The sequence below is a fragment of the Perognathus longimembris genome, chromosome 3 (genome assembly GCF_023159225.1).
Source record: "Perognathus longimembris pacificus isolate PPM17 chromosome 3, ASM2315922v1, whole genome shotgun sequence".
Classification (NCBI taxonomy): Eukaryota; Metazoa; Chordata; class Mammalia; order Rodentia; family Heteromyidae; genus Perognathus; species Perognathus longimembris.
The window spans coordinates 60,584,735-60,612,614 of NC_063163.1; the positions used below are offsets into that span (position 1 = coordinate 60,584,735).

The following is a 27,880-nucleotide window of genomic DNA, read 5'->3' on the forward strand; positions in this document are numbered from 1 at the left end:
AACCCTATCTCTAGCCAAAAGGAAGGAAGAAAAGGGGAGGGGAGAAAGGGAGATGGTGGGGGGGGGGGAGACAGAGAAAGAGAAGAGAACAAACTAGTCTGGTCTCCTCATTCTTGGACGCCCTTGCACAATGACTCCCCTAAATAGGAATCCATTCACTGTCCTTTTGCTGGACAATGAAGGTAAGTAGCATTACTAAGGGCTCTTGTGTTGATTTGCACAAAAATGTATGGACCTGGAAAAAAAAAGTAACAGTAAGTCAGGCTCAGAGAGGCAAAAGACCCCTGTTTTCTTTCATATGTGAAGGTTAGATCTAAATTCTGAACAAACTTAAACGTATACAGAGTCATATGCATATAGACATCAATATATTAACTAAAATACGGTATACGCAGTGGGGAATCCAATGTTGTCCTTTGTTGGCCAGGGTGGGGTGGGAGTTGAGGTCAAATGTAGTGGGTCAGATGCATGGAAAAATGAAGGGTGGATGAATGCAGTCATAAAATTCAATGTAGATAGGTAAAAATGGAGCCAGGTAAGTTGAGGTGATGAGTGAGGCTGGGAGGTGAGGGAGAATGATGAAAGGAATGACATCGATCAAGATGCATTGTACTCACAAACTGACATTTTGATGGAAATCCCTTGGTACAACTACTTAGGGTAATAAAAATACTAATATTAAAGCCGGGTGATGGTGACTTAGCTGTAATCACTGCTATGTGGAAGGCTGAGATCTGAGTATCATGTTTTAAAACCAGTCTGGGCAGGAAAGTCCATGAGATTTATCTCCAATTAATCACCAAAAAGTTGTAAGTGGAGCTGTGACTCAAGTGGCAAAGTGCAAACCTTGAGCAAAAAAAGCTAGAGACAGCGCTCAGGCCCCAAGTTAAGCCCCAGGAACCGCACACAAAACAAAGACAAAAAGGAAAAAGTTCCTGTGCTCTGAAGCCACCTGCCAGGAGTGGGCGACAGTTCCACGCCAGGTGGCACCTTGCCAAATGCTTTTGGAAAATGCAATGCTGAGAAATGTTTCATGTTTTCCCTTTTATCTGCAGCTGCTAGAGAAGTCCTTTCCTCTTTGTGAGGACCTCGTGCTTGTTTTCCTTGATATTTTTCAATTTAAAACAATACAAAAAACGAACTTGAGCCCAGGGCCTAGGAGCTGTCCCTTTGCTTTTTTTGGCTGGTGCTCTACCATTTGAGCCACATCTCCACTCCTACCTTTTTGCTGGTCAATATATGAGTATCTATCGCTGACTTTCTTGTCCAGGGTGACTGCACACCACAATTTTCAGATCTCAGCTTGAGATCTGAGTAGTTAGGATTACAGAGGTGAGCCACAGCAAGGAGTTTGACCTAATTTCTTACCCCTCATTGTCAACATATTTATATAGCCTTTCCCACTGCAAATCCTTTAGCTAAGCATTTTTTAAATTCCTGGGGATTTTGATTTGAATTAATAAAACTTGCAGCAGTTGCCCCTCCAGGACTATATATTTAATGGGTAAGATATAAAAAGAAAAGAGAAAGCTGCTCTCTGATAAAGAAGAGTATTTATAGCTACCTCTGTTCCTTCCTTTGATTTGACCACATGTCAGTTCTAGGTGTATTTTATTTTGACAAGGTTTCTATTCTCTCATACAGTTAAGTCCTATATGAATTAAATTCTTAGCAAAGTGACTGGTTCATGAGCCATCTGACCAGGTCATATTGTTTTTAAGATAAAATGAATAGCTCAGGCACTGTCGTCTCATGCCTGTAATCTTAGCTACTCAGGAGGCTGAGATCTGAAGATCACAGTTATAAACCAGCTCAGACAGAAAAGTCCACAAGACTCATATCTGACTAACCGGCAAAAAAGATGGAAATGGAGATGTGGCTCAAGTGGTAGAGCAACAGCTTTGAGCCAAAAAGTCAAGTGAATTTGAGGCCCTGAGTTCATGCCCCAGTATAGGCAGCGAAAGGGGAGGGAGGGAGGGAAGGAAGGAAGACAAAATTATTTAGTGAATGATCTCCCTATGACTCAAATATTGTTTATTAAAAAATAAGCCAGGTTGCCAGTGGCTCACACTTATAATCCTAGGTACCCAGGAGGCTGAAATCTGAGGATCCTAGTTCAAAGCCAGTCTGGGCAGAAAAGTCTGTGAGGCTCTAATCTCCAGTAACTACTCAGAAAAAGCTGGAAGTGGCGCTGTGGCTCAAGTGGTAGAGTGCTAGACTTGAACACAAAGAGACTCAAGGACAGCAACCAGGCCCTGAACTCAAGCCCCAGGACCAGCAAAAGAAAATATAAATAAATTTAAAATTTATGTAAATAAATAAGCCCTGTGGGGGTAATAAAACAGAGCTAGACAGTAACATAATAAAATTATTAGACTCTGTATAGTAATCTACAGGCAACATTTCCCTATAATCATCTGCTACAGGAACCCAGGAGTCAGGAAGATTCTAGAGGCAGAGCAGGAGTTGGGTTGAGTTTTAGATAGTGGGTAGGAATTCAGCAGAGGTATGAAAAGAGGACACTTGTGATGGAAAGATGAATAAGCACAAAGGAATTGGTAAGATCATGAGTATTTCTGGGCTCTGCTGGTACCCAAGGCATTGGTGGGGATGGTAGGTGGAAGATGAGCTGGGGAATGGATGTTAGTTAACTAGATCCTGCGGTCTTTGTTCTGCCAGTTGTGGGTGCTACGTGGAAAACTTCAGTGGGTTGAAGAATTTGAAACAGCACATGTCCGTGTTATACATCAGATTTATATTTTGGAAAGAGGTTTTAGAAGGCAGGTAGATTATTCTGGTATTTTGCCCCACCTCCTTTGCCTTTAGTACTGACAGCATTTCCTTGGCTTTGACAGTTCCAGTACCAAATCTTTTTTTTTTCCTCCTGGTTTTAGGGCGCGAACTCTATGTCTGGGTGCTGTCCCTGAGTTTTTGTGGGGTTTGTTTTGTTTTGTTTTGCACAAGACTAGTGCCAGTTTCTAACCAGTAAAATGCTGGAATAGAGGTCAGGCATGGCTCAACTTAAGAGTTCCAGCCTACCAAGTGCAAGGATCTGAGTTCAAACCCAGTAGTGTCAAAAAAGATGTAGTCTTACAGGTAAAAGTCACTTAGATAAAATAGTTACATAAATGTGTACAAGGGTAACAAATGCACAGTACAGTCTGTGCTATTTAAGGGCTGGCTTGAAAAAATTAGTTGGCTAGATGCTGGTTCACACTTACAATCCTAACTACTCAAGAAGCTGAAATCTGAGGATTATGGTTCAAAGCTGGCCCAAGCAGGAAATTTTGTGAGACTCTTATCTCCTATCAGCTAGCAAAAAGCCAGAAGAGGAGCCCTGGCTCAAGTGGTAGGGTATTAGCTTTGAGTGAAAAAGCCAAGTGAGAGTGTGAGAAACTGAGTTCAAGCCCCAGTACTGGCACAAGAAAAAAAATTTAAGTTGCTCACAACCCTTTCAGGAGACCAAGACTTTCAGATTTTTTTTTCTTTTGATCCCAATTTTATACCATGTCATAAAATTTACAGAGCCACTGAACTTTGCCAGTTCCAGGTGTTTTAAATTCCCCTTTGCCTGGCTGCACTTTCCAAAGACTTCCTGGAGGCCATAGAATCAAAGCTAAATCCTCGGGGCTGGGAATACGGCCTAGTGGTAAAGTGCTTGTCTTGTATACATGAAGCCCTGGGTTCAATTCCTCAGCACCACATACATAGAAAAAGCCGGAAGTGGTGCTGTGGCTCAAGTGGTAGAGTGCTAGCCTTGAGCAAAAAGAAGCCAGGGACAGTGCTCAGGCCCTGAGTTCAAGCCCCAGGACTGGCAAAAAAACAAAATCAAACAACACAAATCTAAATCCTCATCACAACATAGCCTTCCCTGTGTGCATACTTCTGTCTTGTGCGCCAATGTAGACTGATAAATGGTTTCTTCTTTAGGAACTCAAATACTACACAGTCAAGACCATGCCACGTGTATGTGAATGCTGGCTTATTAGGAAAGACAGCAATGGTAAATGAAGCCGAGGGGGGGGGGGGTGCGGGGTGGAAATAAGGGCTACTGCCCAGCATCCTTGCTTGGCCTGGGAAAAGAGCTCTGTTGGTAACTAAATTGGCTTTGAAGAACAGGGCCTGCATTGTGCTCAGTGGATTTCCCATTGAGCTGTCACTCAAAGGGCAGCAGGATTTGGAAAGAGGCCACCTTGTTGCCAAGGTCATTTCTACTGTGAGGAAGACAGCCGTCCCCATTGCCCAGCTATGTCTGCCCCAGTCAGTATTCCAGGAGTCAAAGCTCCCATCTCTAAGATTAGTCCTGTTGCTGATGGGTACCATCCCTTCTGGGAATTAGAACTGGAAAAAGAAATTTGCATCCACTCATCACCCTTCCATGAACATTGTTCTTCTGTGGCACGGACATTTCTATTTCTTTGCTGTTAATACAATTGTGACTTGCCAAGCTGGGTACCAGCACCTATAAGCTTAACTACTCAAGAGGCTGAGATCTGAGGATCCCAATTTGAAGCCAGACCAGGCAGGAAAGTGTGAGTGGAGCTGTGATTCAAGTGGTAAAGTGCCAGCTTTGAGCAAAAAAGCTATGGGAAACTCAGTGCTGGTGGTTTATGCCCATAATCCTAACTATTCAAGAGGCGGAGAGCTGAGGATCTTGGTTCACAGCTAGTCCAGGCAGGAAAGTCTGTGAGACTCTTATTTCCAATTAGTTTCCAAAAAAGTCAGAAGTGGTGCTGTGGCCCACATGGTAGAGGACTAGCCTTGAGAAAATGAGTTCATTTTTTTTCTTTCATCTCTCTTAATTTTATGTACCTTGTGTCTTATATATAAGATTATTTGACAAGAGGAAGGGAATCAGAAACAGCAAGTGAAAGGACAAACTAATGCAACAATGACACTTGACTCTAGGTTGGATATCAATCTTACAACTTGGAGAGGAGGGGAATAGGAAGGGGTAAGTGGGAGAAAAATGAAAGATGGGGTAACATTGCTTAAAAACAAATGCAATCATTACTTGTGAAACTGTAACTCCCCTGCTCACCACCTTATCAATAAAGATAAAATTTAATAAAGTTCAAGAACAGGGCTGGGAATATGGCCTAGTGGCAAGAGTGCTTGCCTCTTATACATGAAGCCCTGGGTTCAATTCCTCAGCACCACATATATAGAAAAAGCCAGAAGTGGCGCTGTGGCTCAAGTGGTAGAGTGCTAGCCTTGAGCAAAAAGAAGCCAGGGACAGTGCTCAGGCCCTGAGTTCAAGCCCCAGGACTGGTTAAAAAAAAAAAAGTTCAAGAACAGCATCCATGCCAGGTGCTGATGGCTCACCTACAATCATGGCTATTCAGGAGGTTGAGATATGAGGATCGTGGTTTAAGGCCAGCCTGGGCAGGAAAGACCATGAGACTCTTCCCTCCAATTAACTACCAGAAAACCAGAAATGGCACTGTGGCACAAGTGGTAGAGTGCCAGCCTTGAGCTGAAGAACTTAGGGACAGAGCCCAGGTCCAGAGTTTAAGCCCCATGACTGACAGAAAAGAAGGAGAAGAGGAGAAGGAGGGTGGGGAGGGAGGAAGGGAGGGAGGGAGGGAGGGAGGGAGGAAGAAAGGAGGGGAGGGAGAGATAGAGGGAAGGAGGGAGGAAAGATGAAAGAAAGAAAGAGAGAGAGAAAGAAAAGAAAGAGAAAGAAAGGAAGAAAGGAAGGAAGGAAGAGAAAGAAGGAAAGAGGAAAAGAGATAGTGTCCAGACTGTGAGTTCAAGCCCTGCTGGCACGTGTGTGCATGCACACACACACACACACACACACACACACACACACACACGGAGTGACTTGTGGATCAGACTGAACAAAAATGACACTCCAAATTTAGATGAAATCACTGTCTAGTTAATCATTTGTGATTAATGACGCCATGCATAGATGCAGGTACTGTCAGAAATCCTGAGTCAGAGGTAATTACAGTTAGGTAAAGTCATCTATTTTTCATTCAATTTGTGTTGTCTTAGCAGTTCTTAGAACAAGTGACAGGACCCAGGTGTCATCCAGATTAGACATTTTTTTCTACTTTCTGTTTCCTAGTCCCCTGTAAATGATGTAAGATTATTTTAGCTTCTACTCATCTGAAGTTTTTAAACAGGTTGATTGTGTGTGTGTGTGTGTGTGTCTGCTAGAAAGAGAGGGAGGGGGGGAGAAAGAGAGAGAGGAGGGAGAGAGGATGCAGGATCAAATCTAGACAAGTACTCTATCACTATGCTATATCCCTAGATAATAAGACTAATAATTATTAACAGTATTATATACAATATTCTATGATATACAATTATACAATATTATGTTATTGAGTACTATAATTATTCTTAATAACTAATAGTTTTTGTGTCTGTTTGTGCCAGTTCTCCTGAGGCTTGAATTTAGGGTCTCAGGGCCTGAGTATAGTCCTTGGGTTTTTTTCTTTTTGTTCAAAGCTAGTGCTGTAGCACTTGAGCCACACCTTCACTTCTTGCTTTCTTATTGGTTAATTGGAGATGAGTCTCACAAACTTTTCTGCCCAGGCTGTCTTTGAATGGTCATCCTCAGATCTTAGCCTCCTCAGTAACTAGGATTACAAGTGTAAGCCAATAATGGTTATTATTATTACACTTGAATATCACTCCTAGCCCTTTTTAGTTTTGTTATTTTTGAAGTAGAGTCTCCAAGTTTTGCCTAAGGCTGGTCTAGGACCATCTTGCCTCTGTCTCCCATGTAGCTGGAATACAGGCATGAGCCACTATGCCTGGCTTATTTTTTGAGATGAAGCCTCATTAATATATCTATTTTTTTAACCTGGACTAGCCTCAAAACTGATTATCTGTCTCTTGCATAGCTGCAATTACAGGCATGTGCCACTAAGCCTGACTCTAAGCTTTTACGAGGCAAGCACTTGCCACTAGGCCATATTCCCAGCCCGTGACCCTAAGCTTTTAATTTTAGAATAGTCTTAGAATAATTTTAGAATAGTCTTGGCTTAGACAATTCTATATTCTCACTCTCCCATTTATTCTGCCCTCAACATCTTACATTATTTATCACAACCATAAGTTAATATTGGTGTATTACTCTCAACTATCTGATTCTTTTTCTTTTTTTGTGTGCAGTCCGGGAACTTGAACTCAGGGCCTAGTTACTGTCCCTGAGCTTTTGTGCTCAAAGCTATTGCTCTACTACTTGAGCCATACTTCTACATCCAGCCTTTTGGTGTTTAGTTGGAGATAAGAATCTCACTTTCCTGACCAGGCTGACTTTGAACTGCAATCCTCAGATCTCAGCCTCCTGAGTAGCTAAGATTATAGGCATGAGCTACCAGCACATGACTTCATTGTGTTCTTTTAATGGCAAATGGATGGCTTGCCTCTCTCACGAGTGCAAAAGGGCTAAATGTGTGCCCTGATACAGGGCTCCTCAGCCCTGTTCCTTGTCTTTATTAGAGACCTTGCTTTTGATAAATCATCTGATGTATTCTCTATTACATAATATATGCTACAATTATAATAATATAACGGCTGGTGTTGATGCATTTTCTTTGAAGGCATCTCTGTAATTAATCTTCACTAGTTCCAAACTGTGTGGGATTTTGAGGCATCTCTGTGGGAGTCCTGGCCTCTAAGCTGTGTGCTGTGGACCCTGATATTCCTGGAATCCAGATGTGCCCTTGTAAAGTGGGAAGGACACACAGAGAAATCAAGCACTATGGCAATAACAAAGCCCCTCCTGTGCAATATTGGCACATTTGACCCCCTTGCCCTGATCCCCAAATCCAGGCAAGCCTAAAAATCTAGGGTTGGTGCTGACCAGATCAGCCCCTCTGCAGTCACCACTGGGGGGTTTTGGAGGGCCGCCACTGGGGGGGGGAGGGGCATTCCCTTGCATCACAGGTTTTGTTATGAGATAATGTTATAGTTTGCATCTGGAATGTCTGCAAAAGTCCACATACTATAAGCTTGGACTCCAGATGTTGATGCTAATTGGGAAATGGTGGAACTCTCAGCTGGTGAAGCCTAGTAAGAGAAGTTAGGTCATTGGCATGGGGAGGGAATCTTTATGGGGGATTGTGGGGCTCTGGCCTCTTCCTCTTTCTTTGACTACTGGCTGCCCTAAGGTGAGCAGGCTTCTCCCGCCATAATGTTCTATTTTATCACTGGCCCCAGGCTAACAGCACAGACTGAGAACTTCTGAAACTTTGAGCCTACATAAACCGTTCTTCTAATTCTCAAGTATTTTGTTACAGTAAGGAGCCAGCTGACTACCTTACTTTTTTTTTTTTTTTTTTTTTTTTTGGCCAGTCCTGGGGCTTGGACTCAGGGCCTGAGCACTGTCCCTGGCTTCTTTTTGCTCAAGGCTAGCACTCTGCCACTTGAGCCACAGCGCCACTTCTGGCCATTTTCTGTATATGTGGTGTTGGGGAATTGAACACAGGGCCTCATGTATACAAGGCAAGCACTCTTGCCACTAGGCCATATCCCCAGCCCTGCTGACTACCTTACATTCCCTGTGTTGAGAAGAGCAGGAAGTGAGGAATGTCTCTGAGAGACACAGCATTTATCTTAAGAGGGTGAACATGGAGATGATCTCAGCAGGAAATCCCAGTCAGCTTCCCTCCCCACCTTTGCCTGGGCACCATCTGGGTCACCCAAGATTGAGCAGCTCAGCTATGAAGCAAGCAGAGAGATTTTCCTTTGCTTTGATTTAGTTGTTTTGGTATTTTTTGCCAGTCCTGGGGCTTGAACTCAGGGCCTGAGCACTGTCCCTGGCTTCCTTTTGCTCAAGGCTAGCACTCTACCACTTGAGCCACAGTGCCACTTCCAGCTTTTTCTATATTTGTGATGCTGAGGAATCAAACCCAGGGCTTCATGTATACGAGGCGAGCACTTTATCACTAGGCCATATTCCCAGCACTCCTTTGCTAATTTAGGACATGCTTCAATACAGTATATATTTTCCAATACTGTATGTGCCTGCATGTGCGTGTGTGCACACATCAGTTCTGGGGCTTGATCTCAGGGCCTGTTCTGTTCCTGAGCTTTTTCATTCAAGGCTGGCACTCTACCACTTGAACCACATCTCATGGGCTTTCCTGCCTGCTGGCTTCAAACTGGGGTCCTTGGATCTGTTTCCTGAGCAGCTAGGATTACAGGCGTGAGCCACTGGTGCTCAGTGGGGTTTCCAGTATTTTTTAATCCCCTGGCATATAGTTGAGGAACATCTCAAGACCATTTTGTAAATTTCCAGGAACCCAGCACTTTCCTTATCCACTGGCGTCCTAAGTGGACTTCTGTACTTCCGAGTTATAAATGTCTTTAATCAGTGCTCCCACAAAAAAGACTCCAGACAATCGTGGGTTGGTGTGATGAATGGAGCCTGGAGCTGTAGACCCATTTGGTGTGACACAGGGACTGCGGCTTGCCTAATGAGCTTCCATGGTGTATTTATGACCCTCATATCTCCCTCTTCACTGAAAGCCCGGAATATTTCATAAATATTATTTTAGATCACAATTGGCAGAATCACTATTCCAGAAATATTTTATCAGTCATCTATTTCTTCCCCTGAAACAGTTGTCAGGAAGTCAGAGTGCCCTCTTGCTCTCTCTCTCTCTCTCTGCTCACACAGGGGTCTGTACATTCCAGAGGCCTGGTGGTAGCCATGGCAATCCTGCAGCCCCGTTGCCACGGGGCAGGAATCTGGCTCATCTGCTTCATCAGCACCAGAGAGGAAGTCTGAGACAGAGTTGGAAAAGCCCATGAAACCTTTGTCATTCTCCCTTCTGTCCCAGTGAGGCGAGGAAGAGGTCCAAGTGAGAAAAAAGAAATCTAACAAGGAAGGGCTTTCTGATGTACACAGCTTCTCCCAGTCCCTTTCAAGGAGCAGGCTTACACTGGTGGTCTGAATGCAGAAGAAACAGTCTGGGAGGGGCTAAGGATGTATACCAAGGTCCTGTGGTCACTACATAGGAAGATTTCTGGACAAAAACCTTCAACAACTTTATGTATGCAGTTCCCCTCAGGTTTAAAAGGGAACACTATATTTATCCCCTCATCTGATCTTCACTATGGTCCTATAGATGATAAATGGAAAGAAAACAATAGATAGCCCCTCTTTATCCTTGCTCAGCCTTCTCCTGTCCTATATACCCACAACCCATCAGTCTGAAAATATGAAATGAACAATTCCAGAAAGAAACAAGCTCATAAGTTTTAAAGACATTTTCTTACAGTATATTATTCAATGATATTTATTTTGTTTTTTTTTAATTTTTATTTATTTTTGGTGCCAGTTCTAGGGCAGGACCTGGGCTCTATGAGCTCTTTTTTTTTTCTTCTCAAGGTTAGCCCTTTACCACTTAAGCCACAGCTCCACTCTGTCTTTTTAGTGATGAACTGGAGATGAGTCTCCTAGCTAGCTACTCAGGAGGTTGAGATTTGAGAATGGTGATACGAAACCAACCCAGGCAGAAAAGTCTCTGAAACTCTTATAGTAAAACTGCCAGCTTAACTGGAGATGAGTATGCACAGATTTGTCTTCCCAGCTTGGTTTCCAACAGTGATCCTCAGATCTCAGCCTCCTGAGTAGCTAGGATCACAGGTATGAGACACTGCTCCCAGCCAAGGGTTGTACTTTAGTTTGTATCCAATAGATAATAAGATCATTTAAAAATAATAACCACAATGGCTGGGTGTTAGTGATTCATACTTGTAATCCTAGATACTCAGGAGGCTGAGATCTGAAGATCAATGTTTGAAGCCAGTCCAGGTAGGAAAGTCCATGAGACTCTTAGTTCCCATTAACCACCAAAAAGCCAGAAGAGGCACTGTGGCTCAACTGGTAGAGTGCTAGCCTTGAACAAAAAAAGCTCAGGGACAGCACCCAGGTCCTGAGTTCAAGCCCCGGGACAGGCATAATAAAGAAGAAGAAAAAAATCCCCATGACATTGCCACTCTGAACCAAACTATTTCCACAAAATCTCTTATCTATTATGCACCCTATCACAATTTTCTCCCTTTGATTTAAAGATATAATTTTCAGTCTAAAACTTTTCCCTGGAGTCTACACAGAATTTTCCTTCTGTTCTGGTTGCAGCCTCTTCTCTCTCCCTTTTGCTTCTGATGGTTTCTAGGAGTCACTGGTAATTACCGCCGAGCTCCACCATTTCATCAGGGGTGACAAGATTTTTCTAACAATGTAATTACTCTGCACCTAATTAGCTGCGTCGTTTTATGAAGACTGGCTATACTGGAAGACTCAGATTCTTCCCTTTTAATACTTAAATTTAAACAGAATTTTAAATATGTAGAAAATAGGTACCAGTGGCTCACACCTGTAATCCTAGCTACTCGTGTGGCTGAGAGGGGAGGATCGCAGTTCAAAGCCAGTCAGAGCAGGAAAATCCATCAGTCTTATCTCCCATTAACCACCAATAAATGGGAAATGGAGCGGTTGCCTAAACCATAGAGCAAAATCTTTGACGTTCTCTCCTGGAATGGAGCTGCCGTGCCGCATTCTCGGCCTTGTTACTGCATAGGCACATGAGAGTTGGTTCCAACAGAATGGCCATCTGTGAGGACAGGCCCTCTCACAGCTGACCGAAGGCTGGCAGGACATATGCAGGCGCACAAAATACCCCGCCCTGCAGGATAGATTCTAATGAGGAAGCACACCAGGCATTCCGGAGGTGGGGGGCTGTCATTAGCGATAATTGTAGTAATCATACACACACTTAGCAAAGGAGCCTGCTGCTGTTGTCCTGAGCCTGTGTAATAATGAGCGCATGATTGGGCAGTGGGGGGGGGGAGGAGGAAATAAGCATGTCTGGCCTAGTTTAGAGGCCTGAGTGGGGTGGGGGTGTGTGTGTGTGTGTGTGTGTGTGTGTGTGTGTGTGTGTGTGTGTGCGCGCGCGCGCACCGGTTCTGAACTCAGGGCCCAGGCACTGTCCCTGAGCTCAGTGCTAGCACTCAAGGCTAGTGCTCTACCATTTTAGCCACACCTCCACTTCCAGTTTTTTGGTGTATAACTGCAGATAAGAATCTTACAGACTTTCCTGACTGGGTTAGCTTTGAACTGTGATCCTTAGATCTCAGCCTCCTAAGTAGCTAGGCCATGGCCACCTGCGGTGCCGCTGCTCATGGCTGATCAGAGGGCCTCTAACCACACTGAAAGAAAACAGGACCAAACAAAGTCAAATTCCTGGTTCTTACTAAGACATCGATCATGCAAGAAATTATAGGTGCCAGAAAAATTTCTACATGAAGAAAGACATAAAGCAGGTGCTGGTGACTCATATCTGTTATCCTAGCTACTCAGGAGGCTGAGACCAGAAGATCCCAGGCCAAAGCCAACCTTGGCAGAAATGTCTATGAGACTCTTATCCCAAACCAGTATAAAGCTAGAAGTGGAGGTGTGGTTCAAGCAGTTGCGCACTGGCCATGAGAGCAAATTAAAAAAAAAAGAGCTCAAGGTCCTGAGTTCAAGCCCCAATACTGGCAGATACTAAAAAAAAAAAAAAAAAAAAAAAAAAAAAAAAGATTCATAAGAAATACATATAAGAGCACAACAATGTTCATCGCAACACAATTTGTCATAGCTAGAATATGGAACCAACCTAGATGCCCCTCAGTAGACGAATGGATCAGGAAAATGTGGTACATATACACAATGGAATTTTATGCCTCTATCTGAAATAATGACATTGCCCCATTCATAAGAAAATGGAAGGACTTGGAAAAAATTATACTAAGTGAAGTGAGCCAGACCCAAAGAAACATGGACTCTGTGGTCTCCCTCATAGGGAATAATTAGCACAAGTTTAGGCTAGTCACAGCAGAGGATCACAAGAGCCCAATAGCTATACCCTTATGAACACATGAGAAGATGCTAAGTGAAATGAACTCCATGTTATGGAAACAACTGTTATATCACTGTTGTAATTACTTTCAACATGTGATGTGAAACCGTAGCTTCTGTTATTTATGACCCTCTTGTATCCCCTTCCTGTGGTTGTACCTGCACTATCTCTGTATCTTATCTGAGTATATTGGAAACCATCTATACTGGTATTAGAACTAGGAAACTGAAAGGGAATACCAAAATCGAGAGACACAGGGTAAAAAGACAAACGACTACAAAAGCAATACTTGCAAAACTGTTTGGTGTAAATCAACTGAACAACTCATGGGGGGAAAGGGATAGGGGGAGGGGGGATGAGGGAGGAGGTAACAAACAGTACAAGAAATGTATCCAATGCCTAACATATGAAACTGTAACCTCTCTGTACATTAGTTTGACAATAAATTTTTTTAAAAAAAAGAAATACTTATAAGAGGGAGGAGTGGCTTTGGTTATGGTCTGCTAAGATTTGGGGCTGCTTGTTACTCAGCATTATTATAGCAAAAACTCATTGCTGCTGGGTGCTGGTGGCTCACGCCTATAATTCTAACTACTCAGGAAGCTGAAATGTGATGATTGTGTTTCAAAGTCAGCCCAGGCAGAAAAGTCTGTAAAACTCTTATCTCCAATTACCAAATACATACATACATACATACATACATACATACATACATACATACATGCATAGAAAGCTAGAAGTTGAGACCTGTGGCTGGAATGGTAGAGTACTAGCCTTGAGTACAAATGCTCAGAAACAAGGCCCACACAAGAGTTCAAGCCCCAGGACCCACAAAACAAACAAACAAAAATCCTCACTGCTACATAGTTGGTGGTGTGGGATACTGCCTTGAACTTAGTGATGAGTAAAGACTGTTACTGCAAACACTATAACAAACACTTTAGAGTTGTCAAAGAATGTATCTGAAATAGGAATATTCATGACACAGGAAACTATATGTGAAGTCACAAAGGGATATAAGGGTGTGTGTGTGTCTGTCTGTATGTACATACTGTGTGTATACTGGTGCTGATTTTGAACTCAGGGCCTGGGAACTATCCCTGAGCTTTTTGGCTTAAGGCTAGTACTCTACGACTTGAGCCATACTTCTACTTCCAGCTTTTCAGTGGTTAATTGGAGATAAGAGACTCACAGACTTTTCTACCTGGGCTGGCTTCAAAACATGATCTTTAGATCTCAGCCTCCTAAGTAGTAACAGGTATGAGTCACCTGGCAATATCTTTTTTTTTGGCCAGTCCTGGGGCTTGGACTCAGGGCCTGAGCACCCTCCCTGGCTTCTTCCTGCTCAAGGCTAGCACTCTGCCACCTGAGCCACAGCGCCCCTTCTGGCCGTTTTCCATATATGTGGTGCTGGGGAATCGAACCAACACTTTCATGTGTAGGAGGCAAGCACTCTTGCCACTAGGCCATATTCCCAGCCCCTGGCAAGATCTTTTAAAGGTAAAATTAAGCGGGTTATATTAAGTTGTTTTGAAACAATTTTCCTTCCTTCTTTCTTCCCTCCCTCCCATCCTACCTCCCTCCCTTCCTTTCTCCCTCCCTTCCTTTCTCCCTCCCTCCCTTTCTCCTTCTCCCCCTCCCTTCCTCCCTTTTCCCTTTTCCCTTCTCTCCTCTTTCCCCTCTGTCCCCTTCTCTTCTTTCTCTCCCTCTGTCCTTTTCTCTCCCTCTCTCCCTTTGTCTTACTCTCTTGCTCTCTCCCTGTCCCTCTTTCTCATGCAAGTCCTGGGTTTTGACCTCAGGGCCTGGGTGCTGTGCCTTGGATTTTTCATTCAAGGTTGGCACTCTACTGTTTGAATCATACCTCCACTTCTGGCCTTTAACTGGTTAATTGGAGATTGAGTCTGTTGTACTTTTCTTTCCAGGCTGCATTTGAACTGTGATCCTCCTGAGCAGCCCAGCTGTTCTTGTATTTCCAATGGTATTTAGAAAAGAAATTACAAGTGAGGAGGTAGAAATAAAATTATCTAAAAAGAGATGACCACACTAGACAAAATCTTGTTTAGATGGTCATTATTATTTTTTTTTTTGCCAGTCCTGGGCCTTGGAATCAGGGCCTGAGCACTGTCCCTGGCTTCTTCTCGCTCAAGGCTAGCACTCTGCCACTTGAGCCACAGCACCGCTTCTGGCGGTTTTCTGTATATGTGGTGCTGGGGAATCGAACCTAGGGCCTCGTGTATCCGAGGCAGGCACTCTTGCCACTAGGCCATATCCCCAGCCCATTAGATGGTTATTTTTAAGATTTGGGCTGGAGGCATGGCACAAGAGGAGGACCATCAGCCAAGCAAGCACAAGGCCCTGAGTTCAAACCTCAATACTGTCAAAGAAAAAAAAATTCAGTAAATGAATCAGTAAGTAATTTGGCTTCCATTACTTGAAAAGAAGATTGAAGCTGGACACTGGTAGCTCAAGCCTATAATCATAGCTACTTAGGAGGGTGAGATCTGAGAACCTCTGTTCAAAGCCAGCCTGAGCAGGAAAGTCCATGAAATTTTTATCTCCAATTAACCAGAAGAAAAGCTAAAATGGACTGTGGCTCAAATGGTACACTAGTGCCTTGAGTGAAAAAAGCTAAGGGACATCTCCCAGACCCTAAGTTCAAGCCCCAGGACCAATACAAAAGAAAGAAAGAAGCCAGTGGTTCATGTCAGTTATCCCAGCTACTCAGCCGGCTGAGATCTGAGGATTGTGGTTCAAAGCCAGCCCATGCAGGAAAGTCTGTGAGCCTTTCTCCAATTAGCCACCAGAAAACTGGAAGTGGTGTTGTGGCTCAAAGTGGTAGAGTGATAGCCTTGAGCAAAAAAAAAAAAAAAAAAAAAAAGGAAGAAAGAAAGAAAGAAAGAAGAGCTCAGGGACAGTGCCCAGGCCTTGAGTTCAAGCCCCATGACTAGCAAAAAGAAAGAAAGAAAGAGAGGGGGGGGGGAGGGAGGGAGGGAGAGAAAGAAAAGAAGAAAGGAAGGAAGGAAGGCAGGCTGGCTCACTCTGGGTTTCATCTGTATTTTTCAGAATAGGGAGGAAAACCTCAATAGCGAATGCAGAGAGTGTAGGAACAAGCAAGAATGGTTTATGGCAGTTTAAGCTGGTAAAAGAGGAGTGTGTTGATTCACTTTCGTGTTCTGATTTTCCCTCTTCTTAAATTCTGAGTTTGACTCAGGACATTAAGTTCCTTTCCCAAGTTCTCAACTTTTTCTTAAAAAAAAAAATACAAGATCTCACCTGGCTTGGTTATGAAGATAAAAAGGAGTACATATGCCACCGAGTCACAATTATCTATTTATTCTAAGATTAACCAGAGCCAGACCCAGTACAGATTAAAATGATTTGACTTCATTAGCTTAATTAGGGAGCTCCAAATTCGATTTCTGCAGCTAAATTCTTCGGCCAACCAGGGAGAACAGCTGTCACCCAGTCGCATCTCAAAGGACTGCTCTCCATCACTGAGCCTGTCCCTCCCATGCTGATTGGCAGAGGACTCTGTCCAACAATCCCACTTCAAAGATGATTTTCAGGGGAGACCCTGCTGACTGTTCTTGTTTTCACTTGAGCATGTTGAAATTCTACAGTGACACCAGCCACATGAGCCCAGTGCAGACCTTGTGCAACTGGCCATGGCCAGTGAAAGCCGTGTGTGTGTGTGTGTGTGTGTGTGTGTGTGTGTGTGTGTGTATGCACATGCACACATGTACACTGGTCCTGGGGCTTGAACTCAGGGCCTGGGCACTGTCCTTTAGTTTTTGTGCTCAAGGCTAACTCTCTACCACTTGAGCCACACCTCCATTTGTGGGTTTTTTGGGGGGAGGTGGTGGTTAATTTGAGCTGCATTAAATGTGTTCGAGGATGAGCACTGGTGTCTCAAGCCTGTAATCCTAGATATTTAGGAGTCTGAGATCTGATGATCGTGATTCAGAGCCAGCCTAGGCAGTTAAGTTTGTGAAACTCTTACCTTATCAACTTACAGCAAAAGCTGTGACTCAAGTGGTAGACTACTAGACTTGAGCAAAAAAGCTCAGGGACAATGCCCAGGTCCTGATTTCAAGCTCCAGGACTTACACAAAAAAGAGATCAAAACAAGAAAGAAAGAAAGAAGGAAAGAAAGAAAGAAAGAGAGAGAGAGAAAGGAAGGAAGGAAGGAAGGAAGGAAGGAAAAGGAGAGGCAGAGAGAGAGACAAAGAAAGAAAGAAAGAGAGAGGGGGAGGAAGGAAAGTAGGAAGGAAGGAAGAAGAAAGGAAGGGAGGGAGGAAGGAAGGGAGGGAAAGAAAATTTAATCTAGCTGGTTTTGAATGGCAATCTTCAGTTCTCAGCCTCCTGAGTAGCCACAGGCACAAGCCACCAACACCTGACTTGATTGAATTTCCTTTTAATGTATTTTTTTCTATAGTTGAGACTATACTGCATGTAGCTTTGAGACTAGCCTTTCCCCTCTGTTCTTGTTATCTTAAGCATTTTCCCATGTCACAAAAATTTCTTCATGCAATAATCTGAAAGGAAATGTATATAATTAGCCAGTGATACAAGACTTCCTTTTAGGGGAAAAATAAGTTTGGGGCTTTTTTTGTGGGGGAAAAAAATGATCTGGGAAGAAGCATGAGGAATAATCTCAGTTTCTTCAGGGAATTGGGAGGTGGAGAAGGGTGAGCGAGAGAAAGAAGTGAGATGTCCAGTGCCTTTGCCATTTCTCTCAACTCCAAGAAAGCACCAAAATCATCAAATACTTGAGGGAAAACAGAAGCTAGATGGAGGCTGACCTGGGGCACAGATAGAAAGAAGTTCCTTGGAAAGAAGCTCCTGGTCATCTAAACAATGAATGGGGAAAGCTAGGCACCAGTGGCTTATACCTGTAATCCTAGTTACTCAGAAAACTGAAATCCGAGAATCAACCCTCAAAGACAGCCTAGGCAGTAAAGTCCATGACACTCTTATCTCCAGACAACCACTTTTAAAAAGCCACAAGTGGGGCTGTGGCTCAACTGGTAAAGTGCTAGCCTTAAGAAAAAAAAAAAGCTCATGGACAGTGCTCAGGCCCTGAATTCAAGCCCCAGGGCTGCCACCAATAAATAAATAAACTAAACAAACTGGAACTATTAACCATATCAAATCATGGAAATAGCTCAGATATACTACAACTCTTGAAAGGGTCAAGAATATATATATATATATACACATATATATATACACACACATATACACATGTACAAATATATATCAAGAATATATATACAAAACACATACATATCAAGATTCTGATCAACTCAGGTGGGCACTGTATGATCAGAATCCTTGCTTTTAGAGTCCAGCTATCATGTGCCAATACTGGGACTTGACCTCAGGGCCTGGGTAATGTCCCTGGGCTTTTCTTCTCAAGGGTAGCACTCTACCACACAAGCCATAGCCGCAATTCCAACTTTTCACTGGTTAATTGGAGGTAAGCGTCTCATCGATTTTCCTGCAGAAGCTGGCTTTGAACCTTGATCCTCAAATCTCAGCCTCCTGAGTAGCTAGGATTACAGGTGTGAGTCACTGGTGCTGCCCAGCTTCAATAGGCTTTTCTTGACTATGAAAGGGAGACATCTTCACTTTGACCAATGATTTTGCTGGTACTGGGGATCAAACTCAGGGCCTAGGCGGTGTTAGCCATTATTTGGTGAACTATTTAGTGTACCTTTCTCCCTATGAATCCAATGCCAGAAGGTGAGGACACCCAGGTCCCTTAGCCTCCCTGCCCAGGAAGGGGGTACAGAAACGGTGTCAATATCCCCCAAAGTGTTGTGGGGGTGCAGACATAGAGGGTGTTGCTAAGATCACAACAACACAATTGCCAGGGTAACCCCCCTAATTACAGAGGCTCTAAGAAGGCAGCACTGGCTAGTTCTTCAATTAGAAATAAAAGAAAAGCTGGTCTGTAATTGAAATCTTTCCTGATCTCAGAAAATATCCCAGGCCCTGGGAGATAACCCCAAAGTCACTTCTAGTTCCACCAAATGTTTCTCTACTGTGCCAATCTAGGGCAGGGCACGAGACAGAGGCAGCCAGACAGCAAGGCACAATGTCTGCGCCAGCCAGGGCAATCCACTTGTTTCCTAGCTATTCAGTCTCTTCAGATACCAGCTTCAAAGCCAGTAAACTCGGGACTCTAAATGAGGACAGACTAACTCGAGAAATGGGGACAGGTGTTCACTGATACCCCACTTTGAAAACCCACATGGGGTATTATAATAGCATTCTCCATCTGTCCAACTTCAGGGGTTAATCCGTCCTAATCTAAGCCATAATAATTGGGTAATCAGACAAGTCACACCAAGAAAACCCAGGCCATAGCTTTGCTGTTCATTTTGGCTAGCGATTTGGGGGTATTTTTTTAAAGAGTGAAGTAGAGCTGACCTAGAAATTTCCTGCTCAGAGTTTCAATCTTCCACTAAATAAAAGCAGACACTTGAGAGAAGGAAGCTTGTTTAGAATGGCACAATTCTCTTTCTAGGGGACAATTTGAGTCAGTGTCTCCCCAACATACAGGATTGAGAGCTACTTGGAGCCAGATCACATGATTTCACTCGGCTAAAAGCTAAAAAGAAAAGGAAAGGTGGGGCGGTGGGAGGAAGCCCCATCTTTAGCTTGGCTAATGAGCTCACTGGTGTGAATCCAGGGAACATCCATGATGAATAGGTTGGCTGAGATTTCTGACTTTTGAAAAAAGAGTAGCCTTGCTGGGATGGCTGGTGAAAGAAACATAAATGAAAGCTGAAGGAATACAGATCAGAGTCTTAACTCAAAGCCTGTGAAGGAAAACCAGTAGGTAGTTAGGGTCTGTGGCAGAATGAAACGTGGCTATTTGAGGATTCACCATCATGAAGGAAAACAAGTTTTTCTTTTCTTTCTTTTTTTTCTTTTTTCTTTTTTATTAATAAATGCATTGTGTATTCTGTTTGTCATACCTATACTTCAGTTGGAAGAACTTCTTGCTAAAATGTTCCACTTTAGAATTCTTAGAATTTTCTAGATTTCATTTCTCTGTATCCGATTCTTTTTTTTTTTTTTTCCAAATTTTTATTATCAAACTGATGTACAGAGAGGGAGGGGGGGTATGAGGGACAAGGTAACAAACAGTACAAGGTTTTTCTTTTCTTTTCCAAAAGAGGAAAAAAATCACCTCCAAGCTACAGAGGCCTGGTCACTGCAAAGGGCAGACATCATATGTGTTCATGGGAGTACCCGGCCCACAGGAGCGCTCACATGCTCCTTTGAGAAAGGATGGATTAGCCAGGTATGCTGGTGTGTCACACCTGTAATCCTAGCTACTCAGGAGGCTGTGATCTGAGGATCAGTGTTCAAAGCTATCCCAGGGAAGAGAAGTATGTAAGACTCTTCTCTCCAATTAACCATCAACAAGCTTGAAGTGAAGGCAAGGATCAAGTGATACAGCCTTGAATGAAGAAGCTGAGATCTGAGAACCATAGTTCAAAGCCAGTCTGGGCAGGAAAGTCTGTGAGACACTTAGCTACCCCCCCAAAAAAAAAAAATTACCAGAAGTGGAGGTGTGGTTCAAGTGCTAGAGCAACAGACTTGAGCTCAAAAAGCAAAACAAGAGCATGAGGCCTTGAGTTCAAGCTCCAGCCCATTAGTAGCACACACAAAATGAACAGAAGGGCTGGGAATATGGCCTAGTGGCAAGAGTGCTTGCCTCCTATACATGAAGCCCTGGGTTTGATTCCCCAGCACCACATATATAGAAAACGGCCAGAAGTGGTGCTGTGGCTCAAGTGGCAGAGTACTAGCCTTGAGCAAAAAGAAGCCAGGGACAGTGCTCAGGCCCTGAGTCCAAGCCCAGGCCTGGCCAAAAAAAAAAAAAAAAAAAAAAAAAAGAACAGAAAAGGAAATAAGCTCTGCACCTTCTACCCAGGGTGACTCTAGAGGAGTGGGAAGAGATGCTGTCCCTCCATGAGCTAAGGGCCTGGAGAGTAGAGGGAGATCACCATTGTCTGGAACCCTTGCGAGTGTCACCAGTGTTATCATGGCAGGGACATGAGCAGGGGACTTAAATGAGGGACAAGGGTGAACCAACAGTGGCCTAAAGAAGCAAGAACAGCTTCTCATGTCTCTTCAAAAGCAATGGAAGTAGCTGGGAATAGAGTCATTGATTTCATAGACTATGACAAGGAAATGTGAGAGCAGAAAGTGGCTTCCTCCAATTGCTGGAACTAAAGGGATGAGGAACCTGGGTGGACGGCTCAGGTCTGTGCTACCCAGGACAGCTCACACGTGCCATCTGTCTGCTGAGGAGGCTGAACCAAGGCCTAGGTGTGATGTGGACTGCATATCCAGAAGCATGGGGCAAAACAGAGCTTTTTATTTATTTATTTTTTCTTTATTGCCAATGCGAAGTACAGAGGGGTTACAGTTTCATATGTAAGGCAGTGAGTATAATTTTTATCCAACTTGTTACCTCCTCCCTCCTTTTTCTCCCTTCTCCCCCTCCCCTTTCCCCTCTCCCCCCCATGAGTTGTACAGTTGGTTTACGCCAAATGGCTTTGTAAGTATTAAAGCAGAGCTTTTTAAAATGGGAATATGGCCTAGTGGCAAGAGTGCTTGCCTTGTATACATAAAGCCCTAGGTTCGATTCCTCAGCATGACATATATAGAGAAGGTCAGAAGTGTCGCTGTGGCTCAAGTTGGCAGAGTGCTAGCCTTGAGCAAAAAGAAGCCAGGGACAGTGCTCAGGCCCTGAGTTCAAACCCCAGGACTGGCAAAAAAAAAAAAAGTACAAGAGGCAGAGGCTGGTAGCACATCTCTCTCGTCCCAGGTTGGAAGCTAGGCCAAGTTAAAAAGTTAGCAAGACTTATCTCCAAAAACAAGCTGAGCGCAGTAAGAGACAGCTATCATGCCCCCTCAGCAGGAGGCAGAAGTAAGAGGATCATAGTCTGAGGCCAGCTGAGATCATGCAAGACCCTATGTGAAAAGGACGGAGAGTATGTCTCAAGTGGTAGATCACTTGCCTGGAAAGTGCAAGGGCCCTAAGGACCGGGAACTGGAGCTCAGGCTTTGAATGACTGTTCCCTGGTGAGGCGTATCATGTCTCTCCCAGCCTCATTATCTCAAATTCCTGAGCCTTGCCTCTTCCCTCACAGCTCTAGGTCATCCTCACACTGTGCCTTGCTAGGATATCTATCTATCTATCTTGGTGCTGGTGCTTATTGATATATTTATATATAAAATATAAATTATATAGTTTTATACTTATTTAAATTTCATGTATCTCTGTGTGTGTGTGCATGTACACCAGTCCTTGGGCTTGAACTCAGGTATTGGTGCTAGTCCTTATTGATATATCAATATGTTGGACTTGAACTCAGGGCCTGGGTGCTATCCCAGAGCTGCTTTTGCTCAAGGCTCACATTCTATCACTTGAGCTCTACTTCTGGGTTTTCTTTTTGGTGGTGGTTGGTTGGAGATAAAAGTCTTATATGGATTTTCCTGCTTGGGCTGGCTTCTCACTGATAGCTTCAAATCTCAGCTTCCTGAGTAGCTACGATTGCAGCCACCAGCACCTGGCTCCCCTACTAGTATTAGATGACGCCCACTGCTGCTCTGGCTGCCCTCTAATCCTGCATTTATCCATGTCCACAGCGCTGGCATCCTGTCTGCTCACCCTCTGCTATCTGGCCTCATTCTGCTCTCACTTTGGCTGCCCTGAGCCTGCTTTGATTCTGGCAACTGAAAAGACCCCATCTAGTTCTGCAATCTGAGATGAGATATTTGCTCAGAGTGGCTCTGGCTAAATAGAGCAGAAGGAAAGAGGATGTTTGGGAGGTGCTGGTAAGTGGTAACAATGTGGTGACTTTTTAAGGCCACTTTGGCTTAGGTTTAGAGGATAGGAGAACAATAGAACCAGAGAAAGGAGCTGGGCACTAGTGGTTCATGCCTGTTATTCCAGCTACTCAGGAGACTGAGATCTAAGGATCACAATCTGAATTTAGCAGACAAATCTGAGAGACTCTTATCTCTATTTAACCAGTGAAAAGCCAGAACCTGAGGTGAGGGTCAAGTGGTAGAGCACTAGACTTGAGTGAAAAAGCTCAGAGACAGTGCCCAGGCCTGAGTTCAAATTACTATGGAAGAAAGAAGAGAGAGAGAGAGAAAGAAAGAAAGAAAGAAAGAAAGAAAGAAAGAAAGAAAGAAAGAAAGAAAGAAAGAAAGAAAAGAAAGGGAAAGAAGGAAGGAAGGGAGGGAGAAAGGAAGAAATAAGGAAAAAAAGGAGGGGGGGAGGGAGAGAAAGATGGGTGAAAAAAAGAAGGAAAAGGAAGGAAGAAAGAAGAAAGGAAAGAAAGGAAGGAAAGAAAGAGCTTTGATGAGGGAAAGAGACTGCTATTTGTGTTTATTTGTAACTACTACATATAATTGAATGATATTTAATACTAGTATTAAATAATATACAACATATGTGTGTGTGTGTTTCTAGATCTTTTTCTGTTTATAAGCTCTCAGTTGAGATCATGAAAACAAACACTAAGATGCCAATGATAATAGTTACCTTCAAAGTCAAAGCACAGAAAAAACCCTGGCTGGCCTGCTGCCTGGAGAGGGCTTTTCCTTTTCTCCAGCCCACCTGGGTCAGAGCTGATAAAGGGGGCCCTAGGCACTCAGCTTTTCCTACCCTACAGTGGGGAGTGAGCTACAAGCCAGCCCTGGGAGGAGTTCCAGGCTGGGGTAGGATTTAAGCAGTATCTCACTAAAAGGAAAAGGAGGGAGCAGAACCCTGGTTGCATCCCAAGGCAGTGGGCTGTGCAGTGGACCTGGGTTTCCAAGCTACCTCAATGCCAGCTCAGTCTATGGTGACCAAATGTGGGTTGGTCAGTCACTTCTGTAACTTCAGTCCTTGGTCGTTGTAGTCTGAGTAAAAAGCCTGTCCAAACCAGGCAACTGCTGGTTGAGCTTTCTTTGTCGAGATGCAACTTGGTGCTTGACTGATGGCTAGTGCTTTTGTTATTTGTTTTGTTTTTGTTGCCAGTCCTGGGGCGTGGACTCAGGGCCTGAGCACTGTCCCTGGCTTTTTTTTTTTTTTTTTTGCTCAAGGCTAGCACTCTGCCACTTGAGCCACAGCGCCACTTCTGGCTTTTATCTATATATGTGGTGCTGAGGAATCGAACCCAGAGCTTCATGTATACGAGGTGAGCACTCTACCACTAGGCCATATTCCCAGCCCCTGGTTAGTGCTTTTGTAGTAGGCACAGAGCCCTCCTATTAAGGATAGGACATTGATTTAAAGATATTTAGCCCTGGTCCAGATAGATGTAAATGTACATTTCATCCCTGCTGGGCTTGTGAAGGGAAAGACACCAGGATGCATGAAGACTAATACATATAATAAAAGGAATGTGTGTTTATGTGTGAGTGTGTGATGTGTGTGTGTATGTGTGCCAGTACTGGGCCTTGAATTCAGGGTCTCATGCTTTTGCTTAACTTTTTTTTTTTTTTAAACTCAAGGCTGGCACTCTACCACTTGAACCATTCATCCATTTCCAAGATTTTGCTACTTCATTAGAGATAAGAGTCTTGTGGGCTTTTCTGCCCAGGCTAGCTTTCAACCTCAATCTTCAGATATCAGCTTCCTGAGTAGCTGGGATTATAGCTGTGAACCACTGCTTCCAGTTCAGGAACATTATTTTTTTTTTTACATTGAACTAACCAACGTGTGTGTGTGTGTGAGAGAGAGAGAGAGAGAGAGAGACAGAGAGACAGAGAGACAGAGAGAGGCAGAGACAGAGAGACAGAGACAGAGACAGAGACAGAGACAGAGAGAGAGAGAGAGACAGAGACAGAGAGAGAGAGAGAGAGAGAGAGAGAGAGAGAGAGAGAGAGAGAGATCTATGATGAGGCCAGGAAGAGCCACTCTAGAGGAGGAATCAGAAGAAGACCTGGGGTGAGTGTAGCTGGACTCTGTGAATTCCATAATTACGATTTTAATGTCTTCTTGGGTCAGCTGGCGAGGCTCTTACCACCAACCTGCCAGGCAGCGTCGAAGCCAAGCGGGCTGAGATGATGGGGTGGGGTTGGAGGGATGGGGTGGGGGTGGATATTATATAAGCACCTTTGCAGGAAGGAGGGCAGGGAGCGAGGCTCTTTGCTGTGTGTTTTCTTGCAGCAGCAGCAGTAGCAGCAGCAGCTGCCGCCGGCGGAGAGGCTCAGGTTGATTTAGAATCCGGATGACAGTGGCCTGGCTGGGGCCCAGGGCTGACGAAAGCTGCTTATCCGACACCCCTCCCTCCCCAATCCCTCGGTTGCCATGGAGACGGGCGAGCGCAGCGGCGGCGGCGGCGGCGGCTGACAGTGAGCGCGCGCGTCCACGGGGGTCTGCAGAAGGAAGCCACCGCCGCTGCCGCCGCCGCCGCCGCCGCCGCAGCAGCAACAGCGAGCCGAGGAAGCCGGGGGTGGGGACTGGGGTCGTTCACGGTGGCAGACATGGACTTACCTTGTGATTGTACCTCGGAAACGCCAGCTCCGGAGCAGCCCTCGGGGAAGATCAATAAGGCGGCTTTCAAATTATTCAAGAAGAGGAAAACGGGGAGTACCCTGCCTAGCATTTTTGGGGTCAAAAACAAAGGGGATGGGAAAAGCTCGGGTCCCGCGGGGATGGTGAAGAGCAGGACGCACGACGGCTTGGCGGAGGCGGTGTCGGTGCTGGAGAGCGGCAGGAAGGAGGAGGAGGCGGCAGCCCAGGACGATGGGGTGGCTGACAGGGGCCGGGGCCTCCGCGGTGATCAATCCAACCCGGGGCCCCCCAAAGCCACCGAGGGGGGCAGCGTGAGCTCCCTGGCCAACAACAACAACAGCTCCGTGGCCAAGTCCCACAGCTTCTTCTCCCTTTTGAAGAAGAACGGCAGGTCGGAGAATGGCAAAGGAGGAGAGCCTTCGGATGCCAGCAAAGCCGCAGGCAAACAAAAGAAGGGGCTGAGAGGGATTTTTAGCAGTATGCGTTGGCACAAGAGGGACAAGCGCGGCGGCAGCAAGGACGGCGGCGAGAAGGAGGCCGCGTGCGCCCAGAGCCCGGGGAGCCTCATCCTCCCCGGATCGCTCACTGCAAGCCTGGAGTGCGTCAAGGAGGAAACGCCCCGAGCCGCGTGCAAGCCAGACAGCCCCACCAGCAAGGAGACCCCGCCAGACCCAGCAGGTGAGCTTGGAGGGGGTGAGGAGGTGCCCGCTACCACCACCACCACCACCACCACCACCATCACTACCACCACCACCACCACCTCCACCACCACCACCACCACCGATCGCGCCTCAGCAGCGCGGATCAGCCGAGAGGCCCAGAGCCCTGGGGGTCCTTACGACAAAACCACCCAGGCAGAGGACTCCAGGGGGTACCACCACCATCATCCGCGCACCGAGAAGTCCTGGACACCCCCCGAAGCAGAAGCTGATGAGGTCCACTCGGCTCAGGAGACTCCCAGCACAGGTGATGTTCTGATAAAGCCTGTCCCCCTTGTCGACTCGGAATGTGGCAGTGGCCGGGCATCTGCCATTCCTGACCTTTCTTACTCTGTTGACCCACCCTCTGACCCGTCGGCTGATCGTATTTGTTTGATGTTTTCTGACGTGACTTCACTGAAAAGCTTTGACTCTCTTACAGGCTGTGGAGATATTATTGCAGATCAAGAGGAAGAGGCAGATTCCAGCTGTGACAAGCATATTCCAGGGTCAGGCAACACCGTGCTCTCTAAAAAGAATCCCAACGTGATTGCTTACCAAGGAGGAGGAGAAGAGATGGCCAGCCCCGACGGGGTGGGTGACACTTACCTGCAGGAATTCTGGGACATGCTTTCCCAGACTGAGGACCAACGAGAAGCTAGGCCCCAAGACAGAGTGGCTAAGGGAGCGATTGCCCAGGAAGCCAAGGCAGTCCCGCCAGACACATCCAAAGACGCCAGGCGCGTAGAAGTAGCGAAGGATGTGTCCTCCATCAAGCGCAGGAGACTCAACCGGATTCCTGTGGATCTCTATCCCAAGGAGGACCCCAAACACCCAGAGAAGGAGCAGCAAGAAGGGGTCCCCAACAGTGATGAGGGCTACTGTGAGTCCACCACTCCTGGTCCAGAGGAAGACAGAGTGAACAGCAGTAAAAAGGCGAGTGTCCCCCCCGAAAGTGACAGCGGTGACGCCCTATATGACCTCTACACAGAGCCTAATGGTAGCCCGGCCCCTCCTCCTGCCGGCCAGGAGAACACCTGTTTGTCCCGGCTAAAGCCTGTGGCTCCAGGCACCATCACCTGTCCATTGCGAACACCAGGCAGTTTGCTAAAAGACTCCAAAATCCCAATTAGCGTCAAACATCTCACGAACCTTCCATCGAGTCATCCCGTGGGACCCCAGCCACCATCCAGGAGTGACATGCCCAGAACAAAAATCCCAGTCTCTAAAGTGCTGGTCCGGAGGGTGAGCAATCGTGGCTTAGCCGGGACCACCATGCGGGCAGCCGCGTGCCACGACAGTGCCAAAAAGTTGTGAGAGCTCCCAGATGGAGATGAACGGTCCACATGTCAAGGAATGTACAATTTGTTCCTGGAAACTACTGAAGGATGTTTTGCTTTCTCTAAAGAAATTCATATAGGACTACTCTTGTTTCCCAGCCTGGGACCCCGGTGGTCTTTGGCAGGCTGGAAACAGGGGTGGGAGATAACATTGGAAAGAGGATGCCACAATGATCCTCCATACAAGATAAGTTCCTGGGAATTCTTTTCAAGCACTTTTCCCCCCCTTCTTTTATTAAAAAAAAAAACCTTTTGTTTTCCTTCCTCTCTCCCCTTCTCCCTTCAACATGGTAGAACCCTCGGAAGTCACCTTTACTTTCCTTTGTAAAAAATAATAATAATAATAATTAAGACAACCAAATCTAAGTAAAAGTCATACCAGAATACTGGGGTGTGGGAAGGGGGGGATGCTAGAGCCAGAGGGTCAGGAGA

General features: G+C 45.2%; 1 protein-coding gene across 1 annotated transcript; it reads left to right on the forward strand.

Moving 5' to 3' along the window:
- The first annotated feature begins 130 nt into the window (after window positions 1-130).
- Window positions 131-27,880, forward strand: Amer2 (APC membrane recruitment protein 2). Its single transcript, XM_048340615.1, has 3 exons — window positions 131-182; window positions 25,150-26,111; window positions 26,232-27,880. The coding sequence occupies exons 1-3, from the start codon at window positions 131-133 to the stop codon at window positions 27,423-27,425; spliced, it is 2,208 nt and encodes a 735-aa protein (XP_048196572.1). The 3' UTR covers window positions 27,426-27,880.